Source organism: Uloborus diversus, chromosome 1 (genome assembly GCF_026930045.1).
Source record: "Uloborus diversus isolate 005 chromosome 1, Udiv.v.3.1, whole genome shotgun sequence".
NCBI lineage: Eukaryota > Metazoa > Arthropoda > Arachnida > Araneae > Uloboridae > Uloborus > Uloborus diversus.
In genome coordinates, this window is record NC_072731.1 from 214,798,453 (window position 1) to 214,820,114 (window position 21,662).

Consider the following 21,662-nt stretch of genomic DNA (forward strand, 5'->3'; position numbering starts at 1 on the left):
AATTGTAGCTGTGATAAGTTTTGTATCTATTTTCTTTTTTAAAAAATCTCTGTAAATTATATTAAAAAATTAAGTATTAATTTACCAGTATAAGTATTAGTTGCCAGCAAGTTAAATGTTAATTTTTCACAATAGTAGTAAAATCATAACTTCTGAAAGTAATTATATGTATTTTTTATTAATTGTTGCATTTTAAAACATCCTTCTATTTTCCAGAAGTTTAAATTTTAAACATGCATATTATCTTTTAGAGCTAACATGCTTAAATTTACTTTTAATAAATTTAACCTTTTTATTAAAAGCATTTTTACTTTTGAATAAATTAAATTCAGGGGTTTGTAAAATTTTTGAAACTTTAATCAAAATCAAGATTGTGAATTTCTGAGAGACTAATACAGTGGACTCTATATCTGAACACTCTCTAATGTGAACATCCTGATATTCTGAACACATTTTGATGGTTCGGGCAAAACTCCATAGACTAAGCATAGGCTGACCTTTCTGTATTTTGAGTGCTATATAATATGAACACCCCAGTATTATGAATGCTATTTTTAACCCCGTATTCTTAATACCTCTCTACATACTGAACATGCTTACAATCAGTACTTGGGAGTTCCTATGAATCAAATTGAAAACCCTAAGCATTCACAATTTTATCACAATGATTAAGTGACATTAAAAGAAGATGAAGAGAAGAAGAAGAAAAGTTCTTTTCCTGTGTGTGTAGACATTGCTGCATCACATTAAACCATTCAGCTGAGCAATATGAGCCTGAAGTTTCTGCCACTTAGCTATATTTTAAGAATCCAACCACTGCATCAAGAAATGTTCAACATCTTTAAAGTATGATTACCTTCATGAAATATGCGGCTGAGAACCACCCGGAAACTTTTTCACTTAAATAATCAGTTGATAACACAAACCTTGCATTGAGAGTACACAACGAAAAAACGTTAAAATTACAATTTTTTTCCAGATAGTGTACCGATAGCTGTATTCAGGGTGTCCGTGCATATGAAAAGTCATGGATTTCGACTATGATCGAAAATGGTCATGGAAAGTCGTGATTTTCAGCAAATGCTCAAAAGTCATGGAAACTGACATCTGGTCATGGATTTTGGGTTCAAGAGCATGCATGTTTATCAAATTCTACAAATTAGGTGCAAAATTTATGCATCTTAGTGGTTTCTTAAGCTTTTACCCATCAGTCCCGAATTTTCACACATTTCGAAATCCGATTGCATCTGCTGCTATGATGTTATTCTACCGGTTGGACATTTATAATTTTGTGTTTTGCATTATTTTTAACCTCTTTATTTGGAATTGTATAGTTAGAGACTTATTTTGGGGGTATATTTCTAATTTTCCGCTCTCATTCAACTCAAAAATTTTAAGTCATTTGCATCCGAGTTTATTCAAGAGACTCATAAAAATTATGATTAATTTTCAGAACTGTTTTAAGTTAGTGCACATTTTACAAAATAAAATTGGTCAAAAGGATTAAGGACATTTAAGACATTGATAAAATACAGAAATCGGGAAATTTTCAATCGGGAATTTTTTAAATATTTGTAGCCTATCTTAAAAGCAGGTAGTATATCTGGTAATAGGTGGTACAGTAGACCCTCATTTTACGTGGGTTTATTTTATGCGGTTTCGATTATAAGCGGTTTAAGATTTGACACCTTTATTTTATTTTACACGAATGAGTTTCGGTTTTGCACAGACACAGCAATGCAAAAAGATAAAATTTTCCCCTCTTTCAAAATCCAAACTCGTAAAGATTGCAGATTACGCGTAATCAACTGCATTTTGGCGAGCTAATCATCGAGCGTGGGCCACTGGAGACATTTTATGCGATTGGTTCCAGAGCTCTTTCCAGAAGTAAAGTTATTAAACTCACACAGTTCAGAACTCACTAGAAGAAGAGCTTTTAGGAGTGACAAAGGAGGCCAAAACCAACGAGGACACCGACATTGGTAACGCACAACCAAAAACGTTCACATTGAAAATTTTGAGTCATTCCTTGACAATAGAAATGATCTCTCTGATTTGTTAGTGAAGGAAGATTCTATCATGGAAATGACGCAAGTGGTAATGGATGCGTTAATGCTTTGCAAAGAATTGCAGAGAAAAATTCTTAATGACTGAAAAAAGACTATCATAGCCAGCTCCTCTTTATAAACAGAACACGAAATTGATTTATGTTTTCTTTATGCATGTTGTGCATAAAAGTCGATATAAGTACACATTAAACTTGTTATACAATTCGTCATCACTAGAATGAAGTATTTTGATATCTACGGAATCAAAACCCTATTTTAACACTATTATTAGGTCTCAATTTACGCTGTTTCGATCTACGCGGCATTTCCGTGGAACGTAAACCCCACTTAAAATGAGGGTCTACTGTATGTTAATTATTAAGTACTTTAATTTAATATTAAATTTTTTCTGATTATTTGTTTATTTTATTTCTTGTAAACATAATTTTAGTATTTAATAAATCATTGCTAGTTGTAGATTTTCTTAGAAAACTACTAGCTTAAAAAAATAATAAGTTTTTAGATTAATTATTTGTTAATAAGATAAAATATTTATTTTAAAAAATGTAAAAGAAAAAAAAAATCAAGTCTAAATGCTCCGCTGTTCACTAGTAGTTTTACATCATTTTTGCTGCATGTTTGAAGCTCCTTTTATTTTGAAAAATCGTTTTGCAACTAAAACTTTTTTCAGTATTTTTAGTGATTGAAAAAATATTGTGTGTCACTTCAGATTTTTCTGAGGGAAAAAAAGTTTCCATGTAAAATCTTACCTTTAAAAAAAATTTGTATGATTTATTGGAATCCAAAAAATATTTTCAGAAATTTTAGATTTATAAATGTATGTCCTTGGTAGCAAAAATGATTAAATTGAAACTATAATTCTTTCATGTGTATCGCTAGTCATTGCATAAATTTTTTTTAAGCTATAATAGTAGCTGAGCTAGTTACATTTCACTTAAATTTGAATTTTTATAAACTAATGTCCAAAGTATATATCAGAGGGTTGCAATTTAATTGTCACATAACACAAATTTAGATATTCTTATGAAAACTCATTCCAAGGAAAAATTGCATCCAGTGAGTCATGGAAAGTTACGAGCAAAAGTCATGGAAAGTCATGGATTTCAAAACTTGAAATGTAGCAGATATCCTGTGTAATGTAATATTTTACTGTTGAATGTTATGTAAAAAATTTTTAATTAAAAAAGAAAGTGCTTGAGTTTAGGTCTTACTGAGTTGAATTAGGCATTTCACTAACCACCAATTCAGAACCTCTATATCAGCAACTGGTATCGCTAGGCAAATTACTGAACATAGTCCATTATTGCAATTAAATATATTTTTATGCATTTTCAGTCTCCCTATATAATGAATCCCTCCAGAACCTGAACAGTTTTGTTCAATTCCATGAGTGTTCAGATTGGAGTTAGTCCACTGTAGTCTGGTTGACTTGTTTGCTGTATGGTTTCAGGAAAAGTAAATTGTGTGCTATTAATTTATTGCACATTAACTAAGGGAGATTTAGAAGTAAGGGTTAGGGAGTTTCTGCCATTAGTACGCTAAAGGTATTCAAATCCATTGACGTAACTAATATTTAGGAGCCAATAATGAAACATGCTAATGCCTCATGTTTTGCTTCACAAGAATGTTGCAATATGGGTGAGGAATTCACTTCAACTGTGAGATACATTATTCTTGAATAACTTGTGTTTTAGCGTAAGTCCACTGCATTACAATGCTATTTTTGTGATTTTCCTCATTGCTTCCTTGTTGTTTTGCAATTTATTAAAAACCATTAATCATTTTTATTTCCCCCCTGCTCCTTTCTTTTCTAGACCTAAGGGAGCTTATGGAGTGCCTGTCGCTTATGAGCGCAATTTCAAATGGAAGCTCACGCAGTTTCGTTATCTGTGCCATGTAAGTTTGTACTTTAATTTAAAGTTAAAGTTTTCAATTATAATTCAAAAGCTATTTACTGAATTGATTTTATTTCTAGTGCAATGCCTTACCAAGTCACATTAAAATCACCGTTTCAAGACAAAATATATTTGAAGATTCTTTTTCTCAGGTATTTTCTTTTTTGTTTTGGTTTATTCTGTTTATTTTGCTGTATATTGCTTTTAAATAATTAGTGGGGAGGGGGAAAGTAGTATTTATCAGAAATTTCTTGTAACCTGCCAATCAAAAACAATTATTGTTACTCTGTCTTAGCACTATTCTAACATAGGTACTTTTTCACCAATAGTAATGTCTTTTCATCATTTAACCATATAAAATTATGTAGGAGCTCTACAAATTTACAAAATTTTGATCTATCAGTACATTAAAATTTTAAGAAAATATTTTAATTTGTTCTGTAGGTTTGTAAGGGATTTGGATTTTCTAGAAGTACCCTATTTCATTATTTAACTTAAAGTGCAGTAATTATGAATAAGACTGGGTAATAGTGGGTTTTTCTCTACATTTTATGACTTGTGGCCCCCTAAAAAGCACCAAAACCTTTCGTGCCCCTCCCCCCTCCGTCTCATATATTTTCCTATATAGAAATTATGTATGCATAAGTGTGTAGTGTAAAAGCAAGGAAAATTTTAGTACTTGTTTCATTTGCCATGAATAGGAAAATAAACATTGGTATTTAATCTTGTGATTAATAGCAAGTAGCTGTGATACATCACAATTATCTGCTTTCTGTCACAGGAGAGGAAAAGAATGCAGTCTAATAAATGTCGAACTGATAGATCTTTTCAAAGAGGAAACTTTTCTTGTCATAAAGAGAGCCTTTGATAACCATTGTTTAACCAAACTGCAAGTCTTTCGCTCTGTTACTAGGAATTTTGAAAAACACAAATAATATTTGAATGCTGTGAAAAGGTCAACCATGAACCCCATTCTGGAAGGCCATCAACAGCTACCACAAACAAAAATTTGTTACTGAAATCAGGAACTCTTACTGTCTGTTGAATGTTTCATGAATAGCACAGACATTACACATTCCAAAAAGTACTGTTCAAAAGATAGAGTGGTGAATTTTCTGCAGATGTGGAGAATATGGGAAGCTGTTCATCAGTCTCTTGACCAATAGTCAAAGGTCTCAATTTTTCTCCTGCCCTCCTCAACTTATCTTTGTTGCCCTATTTGAAAATTAACATTTAAGAATATCATTTTGAAACATTTGACAAAGTCAGAGACTTGTATCAGGACTCTGAAGAACATTCTCAAAAAGGGTGTTACTTCTTCAATGCTGGAAATCTCCCTGGAAGCAGTATATTGATTAGAAAAGAGTCAATTTTGAATAATTTAAGCGTCTTAATATAAGCGTTGGGGCAATAAATGTCTTATAATCAGCTCACTGACATTACTTACCCAACAGACCACATTTATTCTGTTTTAAAATATGGAAACATTTCAAAATAGCATGCATTTTTGGAAATTATATAGAAACATTCCATTCTCATTCAATTAATTTTTTAGCAAATGTAAACACTTCATATGTTCAGCTTTTTTGTTCTTAGAATTAAGTATATTGCTCTTAAATTTTTTATTTCTTCTCTTTCAGATTATGAGGGTTCCACCTCACGAATTAAGGAGGCGGTTGTTCATAACCTTCAGGGGTGAAGAGGGACTTGATTATGGTGGCATTGCAAGGTAAACTTATTTTATTCAAGTAAAATATCAAAAACTTCTACTCACAGTTTTTCTTTTTTACAATTAACCTTAAATTTATTCAAAAAATCTCCTGTCTTTCATTGAACTCGAAATCAGAATTAGTTGTTCCTTCTGCCAACTTCTCTCTTTTTTTCTCTCTTTTCTTTAACAGGATGGACCTTCTGTAATAAAACCATTGAGCTATAATGTCTTTGAAAGTATAGTTTTTTTTGGAGTTTTAAATTGTATGAATTTTAATCTGTTACAAGAGGGGATCCTATGTAGCAAATACAACCTTAAAATTATAATAGCTGTTCAAGTTCAGGCAGAGCGTCTGAAATGAGTCTTCATGAAACATGATTCATGACAAATCTTTGTGGCCAAAAAGAATGCCTGATTCTTTAACTAACTTAAAGTTCTTTTGCACTATTTGATGATTATATCTTGAGCTTTCTAAAATATAAGGAAGAGGCATACTCTTTCAATTTCCAGCACTGAAAATGTGCCGACTTCTTGGAAGTAATAGCCAAAGGCAGTCAAAAAAAAAGTACTTACGATGGCATAAATTAATTTTTGTGCGTGTATATCCTAATGAAAGTACTTTTTTTGCAAGCACTTATAGTTTAGTTTTACCTTAGAATTATTTGTTAGATTAATTCAGTGATATTATCAAAGAAAAGTAACGTTGATTTTTACGATGCTGCCTTGAAAAGGTTGAAAATTGCTATTCTAGTCATTCTTGATCCAAATCACTTAAAAATTCTTTGGATATGAAATCGATGACAACTGTTTGGACTTTACGACTCCTGACTGGAAAGGATGGCAAATTCTAAAGTTAAAGTATATTTTAATTTGTAACTTAGACATGTTCATGACAAATTTTCGACATAAACTTGCTTTGCCAAAATAACTTCCTTCTTAACCCATTACTTATTGTTGGGGTCTTCTTGATTTATACATTTTAAACTTGTATTACTGAAAAAGACTCATCTTAAATTTCCTTAGAAATGTCAAATGTTTTTGCTCATATGTACACACTTAACTATCAATTACAATACTCTTTAGATGTGTGTTTAGTACTTTGTGGTAATCTTATGCATCAAATGGCCTTTCTTGCAAGTTAAACTCTTGTAAATATGATCTATACTTTTGTTATTTGTTTTAATGTAATGTTAAAATTCATAAATGTGACCTACAAAAATATATTTATCAGTAAAAATGTATTTATTTACAGGGAATGGTTTTTCCTGCTGTCACATGAAGTTCTGAATCCAATGTATTGTTTATTTGAATACGCTGGAAAAAATAATTATAGTCTTCAAATTAATCCTGCATCTTCTGTGAATCCAGATCATCTTTTATACTTCAGGTTTATTGGACGATTCATTGCAATGGTATGTTTCAACAATGTTATTTACACTTAGGTTTCTTTGCCAAACATTATGTGAGCACAATCAGCATGCTTTTATTTTTACTCAACTGTTTGGATTTAGAAGTATCAATATTTTAGAAGTATCAATATTTATTTTTAAATCAAGTTTACAGTTTGAAAAGAACGCAAAAGTACATTTCCTAGTTTGTGTGATCTAACATTATATTCACAGCTAAGGTGAAATTTTCTTCAGAATTAAAGTGCTTGTTGTTCTTTGTTTCTAGTTTAAAAGCTTTAAAAGTGTAAAATTGTCCAGAAAAAATTATTTTGCTAGTAAAAATATATATTTTTGAAATTACTGGCAAAAGCTACCAATAAGTGATTGCAAAATAGCACAAAATACCAGAATTGCAATCACTTCACTAGATTTGCACTATTTGAAACCAAATATGCTCTGCCAAAAAATTTAAAAACCAAATTTTAAGTTAGTTCATTCAGATTTTGATATCTTTTATTGTAAATTGATAAAATATTTAATCTTGCAGGAAAAAAACAAGATCTTTACAAAATGAGTGTAACTGGATAAACTTTTTAACCTGTTTAAAATCAGTTCTTTTCTCTACCAGTATTTTTGTTGTGGTTTAATATTTTACTGTATTATGTTCACAGGCCTTATTTCATGGAAAATTCATATATAGTGGATTTACTCTACCATTTTACAAGCGAATGCTTGGGAAGAAACTAACCATGAAAGATATAGAATCAATAGACCCAGAGTTCTATAATTCTCTTGTTTGGATCAAGTAAGAAAAATTCATATTTATTTTCAACAATTAGTTGTGAATTGCGAAGAGTTATTTTTTGTTCATAAGCTCAACACAGCATTAGTTACTAATAATGTGTAGATTGTTTCTACAGTATCAAAGAAAACAAAACATTATGTTCAGGGTTCTAAAATATCATGATATTTTTGAAAGTATCAAAAATATCCGATATTTTGATATATATATTGGATATTTTGATAATGTCCGATATTTTCAATCAGCGCAAACTAAAGTATTAAAAATGGTAAATGCATCCTCAAATCACTCTTTATTTTCTTACATTATTATTGCAATATGAAGACTTAAAATCAAGTTTTTTTTTCATTAGTTATATCTAATATTTCATTTTACATTTTTATCAATTTTAATAGAGTTAATTTAGCATTAGTTGTTTTACTCATTTTTTTTTCTGTTAGCTGCTTTTACACAGTAATATGATTCAGAAATAAAAAATATTCATTAGTTGGTGCACAGTCATAAGAAATTTTCTTTTTTTTCTGACCATCGTTTAATATTTAACTAGGCACTTTTAATATTAGTTAAAATTGTTGCATTACTAATAATTTATCAGTAAAAAATAAAGGAATATTATATTGTTTTGTTGTACAGTGAAACCTCTCTGAGCAGCCACCCCTCCGTTCCATAAAATTTTGGCCGTTGAGAGGAGAGGCTGCTAAAGGGTTTTCGTTACAGTTGCAATATAATTCTATAATACACAATATAAGCAACTCTAATACATAGAATAAAGTTTGAGACTGTTCTAAAAGGGAAGTAGTATATTATTTAATTATTGTTTACATTTTTCGAAGAAAGGATACAACTTGTGACTTAGGTTTTTAATCTTCTCCAACAATTGTTTTTAAAATCAAATTCAAAATGTTGCTTGTTGCAATTCAAAATGTTTTTCAATTCAAAATGATAAATAAATTGATCTAACCAATTTATTTGTCATTGCATCTGAATTTCCAATGACTTTATTTAATATCCCCAAAATCACTTCAGTTGAATGTTTAGTCTGCTCATGATTACAATACGCAAATTGATTGTCAAAGGCCAAATTAGTGCCTGAAAGGCATAAAAATGTAGTATTTGCTCAAAAGACATTAATTACACCAGGGGTGCCCACCTAGGGAGGAGGGTCATGGCGCAGTCTGTGCCATTGAAAATTTTTTTGGGGGGTTGTTTTAAGGCATATTTTCCTCTTTTTTTTGGCAGGGGGGGGGGAGGGACGGGTGGGCACCCCTGATTACACACAGCAAACTGATTAGTTAGTTTAAACCAATCAAAAACTAATACTAGCAGGGGCGTAGCTAAGGGGGGGGGTTTTGGGGACAAACCCCCCCCCCGAAAAGTTAGTCTCAAAAAAAAAGAGAAAAAGAAGAGAGAAGAGAAAGAAAAAAAAAGAAGAAAAGGGAAAAATTCCAAGCGATTATACATACATATATATATATATATATTAGTATATATATATATATATATATATATATATATATATATATATATATATATATATATATATATATATATATATATAAGAAGTAACCCCCCCCCCCCCCGAAAGTCGGGTCTAGCTACGCCACTGAATACTAGATTTGATTGAAAAACGCTTTCTCAGTCGACAGTGTAATTATCAAAGCTCTCCATTGCTGTTTGGTACTGGAAAGAATTGGAAATCATACTCTATTAGTTCTCTTGCCGATTTTTTGCGTTCATATTGCTCAGAATTTCAGTACGTAATTCGAGATTCATAAAATGATCTCTGACAACCCAGATTACACTTACACACTGACCAAATAATAAAATAAACATGAGTGACATTTTTATTCCAAAATTATCGGAATTCGTTAAAGGCCAATAAGAATTCTCCTCTTTGAACTGAAAAGCTGCGGATTAGAAACAAAGTGAATAGATTTTCCTGAAAAATTGGATGGATGCATCCACTCGGCGGCCATTCGGAAGGGTTGAGTGGCCGTTGTTAGGGGTGTTTTTAACAAGTCTATGAGCTAAAAAATCAGTGCCGCAAAAAAGTGGCCGATAAGAGAGGTTGCTGCTTAAAATAGGTGGCTGCTCGGAGAGGTTTCGCTGTATTAATGATATATTAATACATTAAGACATTATTTATACATACAAGATATAATACATAAATTTTTGGTTATTTTTAATAATAAATAAACAATATTGCCATCATTAGTATAATTTTTATCTTGGAAATATCGTAGTTAAGAAATAAATATAAAAAATATGATACTTTCAAATTAAATATTGAATTTATATGGACAAACCCTGATTATATCCAACTGAAAATCTTCATTATTTTCCCAAATATGTGCTGCTGCTTATCACCCCTTCTTCTTCTCTCAAGATCACACACACGCAGAGTCGCAGAGCAGAGTCGGGAGATCATGCAAATGATTGCTTAGGTATCATCATCTGGCAGCCATTCAAAGTGCAAAACATAAGCATAAGACAGCAGTGGCAAATATTATTACTAAATAAAGTTTTAGCTTTTAAAGAAAATATTCCAGTTAGCACTATGTGCACACATAACATCATTAAAATATGTGATGCTTTATCACAAACTTGTAGAAACTTAATGTTACTTATGTAATGATTCCCTCCCAGACCTAGCAAATGTCTGGGAGTTTTTACATTGGGGGATCTGATCATTTCTGGGAATACGTGAATAGTTCTAGGTAATTTATGTACCTAGTATCATTATGTATTTTAATGTCTAAATGCTGTTAGTGGCCATTTAGATATTGAAATACATTATTAAAAAATAATAATCATGGTAATTATGTTTTATACAGTTAGTTAAAAAATGTTAATTTAAAAAAAAAAGTTATTTTAAACATACAAATACAATTTATTGATTTTTTACATTTCAGGGAAAACAACATTGAAGAATGTGGACTAGAATTGTATTTTAGTGTTGATTTTGAAATTCTTGGTCAGATTCAATCACACGAGCTAAAACCTGGTGGTGGTGATATTCGAGTTTCAGAAGAGAATAAAGATGAATACTTGAGGTATGGTAAAGAAAAAAAAATGTTTGATTGGTACCTTAATTTTTACTTCCTTTTACATAGTAAAGAGAGTATTGAATTCAGGAAAGAAATTTCACTCAACAATTGGCCTTAATTTCCATTTTGCTCGCCCTCGAATGAATATTGAGTTTTTTTCAACCCGACCACACTTGGATATATATTTTTAAGAACGAAAAGACACCTGAAATATCCATTTTGACGATCCCCCGAGTTAATTTCAACGAGTTTTCATGTGAGAGTTAACCATTGAATCAATTAAAATTGCCAATATTGGAAAAATTAATCTATATAAAACGTTTTTTTTTTTTTTGCTTTGGCTTACAACAAACTTGGGGTGAAAATATTTAAAATGTTTCTTTGCTTACTCCAAGCCCAGGACACTATTATCATTAAATTAGCGTAGAAGAAAGTCATGTGATGCACACATCAGCTCGTTTTGATTAATATGCTTAAGTGCAACAAAAAGGAATTTGTTAAGGAGAGTATATAAAAATGAAATCAAATAATTCACTTTAGTTTCACTCTAAAAAAAGTATCTTTTTTCAGATTGATGACTGACTGGAGATTTTCTAGAGGGCAGGAGGAACAAACCAAATCATTTCTTGATGGGTTTAATGAAGTACTGCCTCTAGAATGGTTACATTATTATGATGAAAGAGAGCTAGAGGTATTCTTATATACTTATATGTATATCAATTCATATTAACGCTGGTCCATTTCATGAACATCTGAATTATGTACTTGATATAAATATTTATTTTGAAACTTATTGTACTAAATGTTAGATCAAAACTGCCTATTTTAATATATTAAATACTTCAGTATATTAAAATGAAGAGCATTTAGCATCAAAACGAGGTCAAGCCATGAATTTTCAAAAGTTCTTTATTCATAATTTGATAGTCCTTGGTCGGTGTTATCACTCAACGAAGCAATTTAGAGCAAATCTAGTTAATTCAGGTCAAAAATCAGTTTAATTTCAAACCTAGCTCAATCCAAGGGCCCAGTAGGACTGTAAAAATACATGGGAAACATTGAAGTCAGAGGGAAAGTTTCTTGTGATTTTTTTTTAACTGGAGCTTTTGAGAGTTTTCAGAAAAACTCGAAACTATTCAGGAACTTCTTTGCGCTGTGTTTTTGTTGCTCGAGTAAAGATAAAATATTGTGAACAATTTAATCACTAAGCATTTTTGACATCAGTGGGTTAGAATTGAATCCCAAGTTTATTTATTGTAAATGCCTAAAAGATTGGCTAAGATTGTCATTGGTTCTCTTGCCTCCAATATCTTTATTTCCTGAGGGACTTCCACCTGGGTCATTTCCATGCGAAATGAGCAAATCAGCTGCGGCTGACATGTCACAGATTTCAATGAAAATTTTTATTTAGGTAAACCATGCATATCTATGAGAAAATGCAAAGTATGAAAGTTTAAAAACTGTTTGTTGCTTTGTTATTGAAATTAGAAGTTGATGCTTACGCTAAGCCTAAATTTTCAGAGTTCATTGCTGCCAGTTTGTGACTCAATAACTCCATGAGTTATAAACGTACACTTCAAAAATAAATATTTCCTCATTCTATAAACAAATCTCTATTGAGAAAGAGCAAAGTAAAATTTGCTCAGATCTTTTTTTGAATCTGAGATATTAACAAATATTGAAATTTTGCCAATTTACTTCAGATTTTAAGTCACTCTTCTAAGTCTTTTAATGAAAAAATAACAGTAAAAATGATTCAGATTGAAAAACTATCTATAAGTAACTATCTGCTCTAATTTAGTAACTGTTTATGAATTTCTTGATGACAAAATTGTACTTAAAAAAATCGAAGGAAATTTCCAAAAATTTCATTTTTTCCTCTATTTCAGATGTTTTTTTTGAAAATGAGGGAATGCTCTAAATTTGCTCAATTTTTTTTACATAATAGATCGAAGTGTCTTTTAGATGCTACTAAATTTTAATCATTGGTATCAGCGAATTTTTGTTACTAGAGTAACTTGAACTAAGGTAAAATTTCATTAGTTATTTCTTTTTATTTTGTAAGTTTAGCAAAACTAACCATTTTTTTTCATATTTCATTTTCTCAAAAGCATGTTTATGAAGTACATGCTGAAATGTACATTTTTTTAATTGAAATAAATGTCAATTTTACTTGCTTTTGTATCATTTAGTCGTTTATCAAGTTCTTTGAATTCTCGTTATTTCACATAAGGGTCAATCCATACAGGTTCCACACAGTATAAACTTCTCATTCATGTCCAAATATTTCTAAGTTATCAAATTAAATAATTATTTTGAAAATTACAATATGTTTTTTCAGTATAATGTATTATATAGGGCACAATATACGTAATTTAAGAAGGTGCAATGAAGTTTTCACACTTTATTTCTGTTGTAGTGTGTGAATTGACTAGCAAAATTTCTCAACTTTAAAGACCTGTATCTTTTTTACAAACCAAATACAAAAAACAATATGCATAACATGTATAGTACTTGAATGGAATATTCAATTGGCCAAGAAATTTTATTTTTAATTCCATCCCCTTTTGGTTTATAGGGGTCTAAAAATGTCATTTTTCCGAATTTTGAGGGGCTGTAATCTTAAAAGGGTACACAAACACACAGCAACAGTTACATACTCTTTTTAGCATGGTTCCAGTGATTAGTTTTTGCCGTATTTAATTTTGTGTTTCCGTCCCCTACGTGAGTTATCCCCCTTTGAAATGAGTCAAATTTTTACATTTGGTCTTGAACTTTAACCTGTTGCCATTATTTTAATTATTAACGTACAGTTACGTAACTCAGCATGTAAGACTATCAACTTATGCACTTTAACATCAAAGCGTTAAATTAACTGTCATAAATGTAATTCAAATAGATTTTGGCCAAAATGCAAAGATCTAAAAAACCCATTTTTGACTACGAAAATCACTTTTGATGACCTCCAAAAAATCAAAGTTGAGAGAAAAGATAAAAGAGGTTTTAAACATCTTTCATATGCAGCTTTTAGGGATATGAATTTCAAAAAAATTAAAAATGGTCGAGCGCAAACATCCGTCGAACCTGTATGGATTGACCCATAAAACAGAAAGAAAATGCTATTTTTCTGAATTTTATTTTACGTTTGGAAATCGAAAACCAATTTTGAGTTTCTTCAAGCAAATAGTAGAAACACAACTCTATATTCTTGAAAAATTTAAAGTTGTCTGAATTTTCCCTCATTTGAATTTTTGTGTGTACGTGAAGGGGAAAATCATCATGTTACAAAATGTCACTAAGTTTAAAACTGATTTTGAAGACAAATGAGTTAAAATACAACTTCAAAAGTAAGGTATTTCTTTTATGATACTTAGCACATTATTGTGTATTAATTTCATCAAAGCTAATGCATTTCTTAAAGATTGAGATTAAAAAATAAAATGCTTAATTATGAGAAAATTGAAATATTTTCAGTATTTGAGACTCGGTTAAAAGTTAACTATAATAACTTTGAAAATTTTACTGATTTCAGATTGATTACCCTACTCCATAGATTGCAAAAACATATAACTTTTATGTTTTCATTAAATAGTTAACAAGATACAAGCCTTCAAAAGTGCAACATTTAGCATTTATGAGAATGCTGTTCAATTTGACCAATTTTCAATCGCATGTAACTATTTAAATAAAAAATTTTATGCAAAAATATTTTTATATAGGCATAAAAGGAACCTGTATACCAAATTTCATAAAAATCTGTTACCATGCGGCCACCACTTTTTTGCGAATTTTGCTGATTTCGCATGGAATGACCCACCTGGTTTGTCACTGAAGTGATAGGAACTCGGGGGTGATGCTTCCAATACCTCTGCACTTTGCAATAAGATTAAAACACAAGGGCAGAGCATGAGTCAAGATGTGAGACATCAAAAATTTCAGCTAGTCGGCAATAAGGGGGAGCCTCAAGTTTTAAAGCCAATGCGAATAAGCAGGCAAATAGTTATGTTCTGTAGAAAGACAAAAAAAGTGCCTCAAGCTGTAGTTCTAGGAAAGTCAGAGATGCTCCATGTCCCATCTACCAAGGGGGCCCCAAGACTTGTCACTAGAGGCAGCCAGCACACTTTCTTTAAATCTGTAAGCATATCTTCTTTTAATTAAGGGTTTAGCCGAACGAAAAGATAAATGATTTTCAAAAGCTTCTGAATTTTCTCAAATTAACTGCTACTTTACACCTGGTGAATCCTATGTATGTTATAGAAACATAGTGAAGAACCACAATCAGTAAGAAAATGCAGTAAACAATATATGTGTTGCTGATGGGGAAACCAAAAGAAAATTAGATTCACTTAGATTGTTATTTTTTGAATCTTATACATCCAATAATTTATCTAATGGCATGTTTTATTATCTTCTAATTTTCAGCTTAAGTTCATAATACAATTTTATTCTGTTTCAAAAAAGTTTAGATTTCAGTTTTTTTTCATTTCTTACCATCATTGCATTAAATTTTACTACACTTATGGTTTTTTTTTTTTTTTTTTGTTAGAAAATCAGCTCAGCCATTTTTTTTAAATCTGGAAATAATTACACTATTTACAATCAATTAAAAAAAATGAAGTTGTACACCAACGCCTTTTAGTAGGCAGAGCAAGATATGTTTTTTTTTGTCTCTGCTGTAAAGTTAACAAAAATGGATTGAGCTTGTTTTTATACTAAATGTCTCAAATATGACTAACATTTTCTTTTGATATTTGAGTTTAAACATGATTTTCTTTCAAAATAAAGTTCACCTTTTAAAGTAGTAAAAACAATTTTCACCTCTTTTTATTATTTTAATCATTGTTGTTTGTTTTTATCCATGGGTTTTAAATTTAATTCTCTCACACTTTAATTTATCTGTTGTAATTTTCTTGTGATGTTTAGAGGTCGCAATCTATTGAACTGTGTCAATGATTTAATGTTCTAATCAGGCTTAGAAACATTATCAAACGTTTAAAAAAAATACTTTATAATTTCAATTTAATTGGTCAATCATTGGATTACCGCCCCCACATCGATGTTTTTCAATTTCTCCTCATTTAAATAACTTGAAAGAATTGCAAAACATCATAGGTAAGGTGCTTTTTCAAAAACTGCACTTCCTCCTGTTATGCTTTTAAACTAAAATTTATTACACTAAATTTTGTAATTTCTAGGCTTGTGCTATAACTAAATAATAAAATTTTATTTTTAGCTAATGTTGTGTGGAATGCAAGAAATTGACATTGAAGATTGGCAACGAAACACTATTTACAGGCATTACACAAGAAATGCTAAACAAATTATATGGTTCTGGCAGTTTGTGAGAGAAATGGACAATGAGAAAAGAGCTAGACTATTACAATTTGTTACAGGTACCTGTAGAGTACCGGTTGGAGGTTTTGCAGAACTGATGGGTAAGTTTCAATTAAACTGTTCTTGAAACTGATCAGATAGCCAAAACGACAAGTATATGCCATAAAAAATTGAAGTTTTTAAGATAATATGTAAAATGAAAACATAAGCAACATTAGAAAAAAAGCATATTTGATGTAAAAGTTGTTTTTGTAACATTTTTGTGGTGCTAATTTGATCATTGTAAATAGGTGCTAAAGTGCGGAGAACAGTTGAGCCAATCGGCGCAGCTGTCCCTGCGCTGCATCCTCATCACTTGAGTTCCTGTAATATTTTAAACATATTTGCATTGATCAATTAAAATATTTTAACTACTACAAACTGAATATAATAGTATTTAAAAATGCTAGGATTTTTTACAAATGAAATTGTGCTTAGGTGTTCATTCACTGGTTGTTCTACCCTATACAGAGATCTTTTTCGATGCATATAAAGTTTTTCTATGCAATGAACATAGAGATTTGCTAAAAATTCGGTATATAGAAATTTTTGATATGTGAAATTCTTTATATGGAAATTCAACTGTATTTTTATTGGAGCTACCTATGTCAATTACATCTCTTACTTTGTTTTTCTAATTTGTTTTGATTTAAAATCTTAAGTTAATTTTGCTCTTGGAGCACATTAACTAAAAGGAAAAATTAAAAGAGAGAGAGAGAGAGAATATGTACAGTTAGATCTCTGTTTAACGACTTTCAAGGGACCACAAAAAATTGTCCTTCAGTAGAAAGCATCCTTAAATAGAATGCTTTTAACACAATAGTGGGCCATCTGGGACCATGAAAAGTCGTCGTTAAATAGAACATCGTTAAACAGAGAGCCAACTGTATATAGTCGCACTCATTTATAGTGAAGCCATATATAGCAAATTTATGGCTGTAATGTAATTGCTTCAATCACCTTTCACATTTTACTCTGTATCTTGTTTTAACAAAATTACATCTATAAAGAAATTTTTATTTGGTCTCTTCGACTTTGCTATTAACAGGTGCTACTGTATATAATCACTGATGTATTCAAATAGGAAACAAACTAGTCCGTTTTTCTTCTGAAAGTTGATTTATTTTGAGATTACTACTTGAAACTTTCGTCCTGATGTGTCTATAGTTGAGGCAAAACTAATGTGGCAGCATTGTAAAAGCTACAGAAAGTCTGATCATATCATTGTTATGTTGTCGGATTAGCTTTGCTCTAACTTTGGATGTTTGCATTTGGAAAAAGTTAAAAGTAACACATTGATGTAAAAATTTTACAAATGCAATTTTCATTGCATGAGGAAAGATGCATTGCTGTTTTCTCTATCAAGTTTCTTCTCCAGATCTGTATATTGTCTTTTTTTTATGCATTATTTAAAATCTTATTTTTTTTATGCATTAACTTTAAAATCTTAGTATGAATTTTAATTCTTGTAATGTTTTATACATGCTACGCAGTGCCGGATCTAGGAACTTTCAGAGGTGGGGCAAAGCTTCAAAATGCCGCCCCCCCCTAACACACATCCATCTTGCTTTAAATTTTTCTATCAAGTTGCGTTTTCGTAGTTTTAATAAACTGTAAAGTGTGGTATAGTTTGATTAAAAATTCATTTTATACTAAAAATGTTATTATGAACATTTTTTTTTTTGTTAAAACAGAGGTATAGTGTAGCACAAACTGCAATTAAAAATACTCTCGCAATTCCCTTTCTTCCAAAAACAAGTTTAATATTCAGATACGATTGCTTTGCTTTTAATCTGCCAGTTTTTGCCACTACACTACTTTTCCGCTGTAAGGAAACGGGCCACCTTGAAATCTTAACGTGTATTGAATAAGGAATATAAATAGTTTCTGAAAGGGTAAGTAGTTCTTGAAGGGGTGCCTACAAGGGGTTCATGGCATCATCTGCACTGTTGAAATTTTCAGGGGAATTAATTCTACAGGATTTTATCTTATTCTGAGGACAGTCATTTTTGGGGGTTGCTCCGTAGCAAATGAAGGGGTGAGCAGGGCTATCGCTAAGTCATAAAACTGGGGAGGGGGACGTATTTGGCAGCCCCTTTATTGTTTCAAACGCATGTTTTAATATTCAGAAAAAGAGGAGATTCAGCTTCTGGTTTAGCAGGGTTCATGTCACTCAACTTTTGTACCAGTAATGTGAACTTAATCGTAGAATAATATACAGTCAGAAAAAGAGGTTTTCAGGGGGTTACCTCCCGGCAGTTTTGTCAGCCCCTTTATTGTTTCAATTGCATGTTTCAATATGCACCGAGAGAGAGAGAGAACGAAGATTCAGCTTCTGGTTTAGCAAGATTCATGTCACTCGACTTTAGTACCTGCAATATGAAATTAATCGTAAGAGTAATATTCAGTCAGAAAAAGAGAGTGAGGGGGGCTACCTCCCAGTAATTTTTTGAAATTGAAGTTTAAAAAATGCAGTTTCAGATATAAATTTTATGTTAGGGGGAGAGGAGGATCCCTATAATTTTTTGAATTGGAGGTTCCAAAATACAACAGTACATTTTATTCGATTATTTCCAGGAAAGGCAGGTCCAAGGAAAATTTTCAAGATTTTGGTTCAAATAACAGTTTTAAGATGATCTATAGTAATGTTAAGGGAGAAAGGGAGTCGGGTCCATCATCCCATAATTTTTCGAATTTTATACTTCAAGTATGCAGTTGTAAAGTAGTTCCTATTGTGACAGGAAAGAAGAGGGGTGGGGGAGATTTTTTTAAATTGTAGTTCGAAAAAAGCAGTTTTAGACGATGTATAGTGACTTTAAGGGGAGAAGAGTTTTGGGGGCTATCCCTATAAATTTTTTGAAGTTTAAACCTGAAAAATGCGATTGTAGGCTTTTTTTTGTTAAAAGTTAGGGCTCCTTTAGTTTCTTGAAGTAATGCTCCGAAAACACAATTTAAGCCAATCTTCGATGACAGAAGGAGAAGTTTCCAAGGGGCTCGCTGGCAGAAATTTTTCGTAATTAAAGCACTGAAAACGAGATTAAAGACATTTTTTTATGATGTTGGAGAGATAAAGAAAGAGGCATTCTCTCGAAAAATTTTCTCGGTTGTAGAAAATGCAGTTATCCAGAGCAAAAGAGAGAAAAGAGTCAGCAAAAATATTTTTAATAGCATTTTTTTCTTTCCTAATGAAGAATAATAAAATTATAAAACAAAATTAGCATTTTTTTAAATTTGGAGACAAAACTATCTCCCTACCCTCCTTTTGCGGCCATGACGGAGAGCAATATGTTTATTCGCTTGTAAATGATGCAACATTAACAGGCTCAGCCCCCACCCTCATTCCTGTTTCTCAGCAAAGGGTGCTTCAGAAAATTTGTGAAAGAAAAATTATTTTATGGTTTTTTTTTTGTGAGCAGGTACATATATTTTACTTTACCTTGATGTCGTAAAATGTGCCGCCGCCTAAAATATGCCGCCATGCGTGGTAGCACAGTGCCTACACCAGAAGCCATGGGCGCTTTATGCAAAATTGTAGGGGGGGGGAGGCTCAAATATTTCGCCTGTGGTTTAGCAAGATATTTTCGCCATGGAAACCAATTTTAGTACAGATTAGAGTCATTAAAATTTGAAAGTTTTAATACCTTATTAATTTTTGGCTGGAGAAGAAATTTTTTAACATTTTTCAAAGAAAACAGTACTAAAAGCAAGAAAGTTCTAACTTCTAAAGGGAGGCTTGAGCCCCCCCCCCATATGGCCCCCATGCTAGAAGCTAGTTGATCAACAAGGAAGCAATCAATATTTAATAGATTTTTAATTAATTGGACTAAGGTCGAATCTATTTGAATGGCTAGTACACGTGTCCAGTTCAGTCCTACCAAAAAAGTGCTTATTTATCTCCCCCCTTTATAACACCTAAAAAGGCCTGTGCAAAGAGACGCTTGATGTTCGCTGCCCGTTTTACCGACTTCTTTTGTAAAACATGCAACTGTCTTTGAAAATAAAGGACTCTGAGTTTATTTCAACTGTCCGCAAAATAAACGAGAAAGCATGAAATCTCTCCTACACATTTTTTTATCACATCTGTTAACTTAAATTATCTTAGTTTACTTTTGCATTACTTTCTTTATCTCTCCCCCCTCCCCCCCCCGCCACATATTTTTAATATTTATTTCTTAGAGTATTTTGCAGACTTTTTTAAGAATAAGCCTTTTTTTCCCAGCCAGAAGCACTACTCGAATTTGCTGCCCGGGGCAAGAGCCCCGGCTTGCCCCCCCCCCCCCCCCCCATAGATCCGGCTCTGATACTACGTTTTATTACTGCCATGACAACTTGGTAGCTAAGAAGCTTAGTATTCAAAATATTTATCTATTTCCTTTCTTTTCTGTAGGAAGCAATGGTCCACAACGTTTCTGTATAGAGAAAGTAGGAAAAGAAACATGGCTACCTAGGAGTCACACTTGCTTTAATCGCTTAGACTTGCCTCCTTACAAAAGCTATGAACAGTTGATTGAAAAGTTAACCTATGCAATTGAAGAAACTGAAGGATTTGCCCAGGAGTAGATGAGGAATTAAAAATTCCCATTTGATATGTCTTCCGAAAGAAATGTGATGTCCCTGAAAGTTACACGTGACAAAGCTGCTGAAGAAGTTAACAGTTGCAATAATTGTGCAGCGTCTTAGAATTCCATGCAGAAATAATTGTCTCTGAACAAAGAGCATTGCATCAGGGCTGAAACATTCAAGATGATCAATTAAGTGGGTTCGTTTGCGAAGTTGCTCTAACATAGAATGGATATCAAAATGATCTATGGTGTTTATAATATAAATATCATGGAGGAATATTTTAATATGATTCTAACCAGATAGGTAATTTTTGCCTCTAATTATCAAAAATCCTATGGATATCCACTGGATCAAAGAAAGCACTGTCAGAATACAAATGCTATGACAGAACAAAGTTGACTTGTTATAGCGTTTAGTTGACATATCTGTAATTTAATCTAAAAATATATATATATTGACATTCCAAGATTGACACATTTTAAAACTATTTGTAAATTATAAAAAGAAAACTGACCAGCCAAATCAAATGAAAAATGAGAGGCTGCTTGTAATATTATGTAAAATTTATGTAATAAATATATTCTTTCCTGATAAGTATTCTTATAACTTTCTTTCTGAAAAAATTGCCTGATTAATTCATTGAACTTATGGATGGATTCATTGAACTTATAAAGTTGATTTTTAAGTACAGTGTTCATTTTGAAAAGAGTTCGGATACTCTCCAGGGAAAGAAAGATAAGAAAAAATAAAATTTGCGATTTCTGAACCAAAATTACGATGGGAAAAAAAGAGCAGTTAATTTCTTTTTTGTCGG

General features: G+C 31.5%; 1 protein-coding gene across 1 annotated transcript in view; it reads left to right on the forward strand.

The window, feature by feature from the left end:
- LOC129224810 (E3 ubiquitin-protein ligase Su(dx)-like) overlaps positions 1-21,440 on the forward strand; it is a 49,029-nt gene extending 27,589 nt beyond the window's left edge. Inside the window, exons 13-21 of the mRNA XM_054859360.1 lie at positions 3,884-3,965; positions 4,045-4,116; positions 5,605-5,693; positions 6,928-7,087; positions 7,735-7,868; positions 10,778-10,918; positions 11,483-11,603; positions 16,146-16,347; positions 20,673-21,440. Of these exons, the coding sequence (XP_054715335.1) occupies positions 3,884-3,965; positions 4,045-4,116; positions 5,605-5,693; positions 6,928-7,087; positions 7,735-7,868; positions 10,778-10,918; positions 11,483-11,603; positions 16,146-16,347; positions 20,673-20,845 (1,174 nt within the window). The 3' untranslated portion in view covers positions 20,846-21,440. The remainder of the gene's footprint in view (positions 1-3,883; positions 3,966-4,044; positions 4,117-5,604; positions 5,694-6,927; positions 7,088-7,734; positions 7,869-10,777; positions 10,919-11,482; positions 11,604-16,145; positions 16,348-20,672) is intronic.
- The last annotated feature ends 222 nt before the right edge of the window (positions 21,441-21,662 follow it).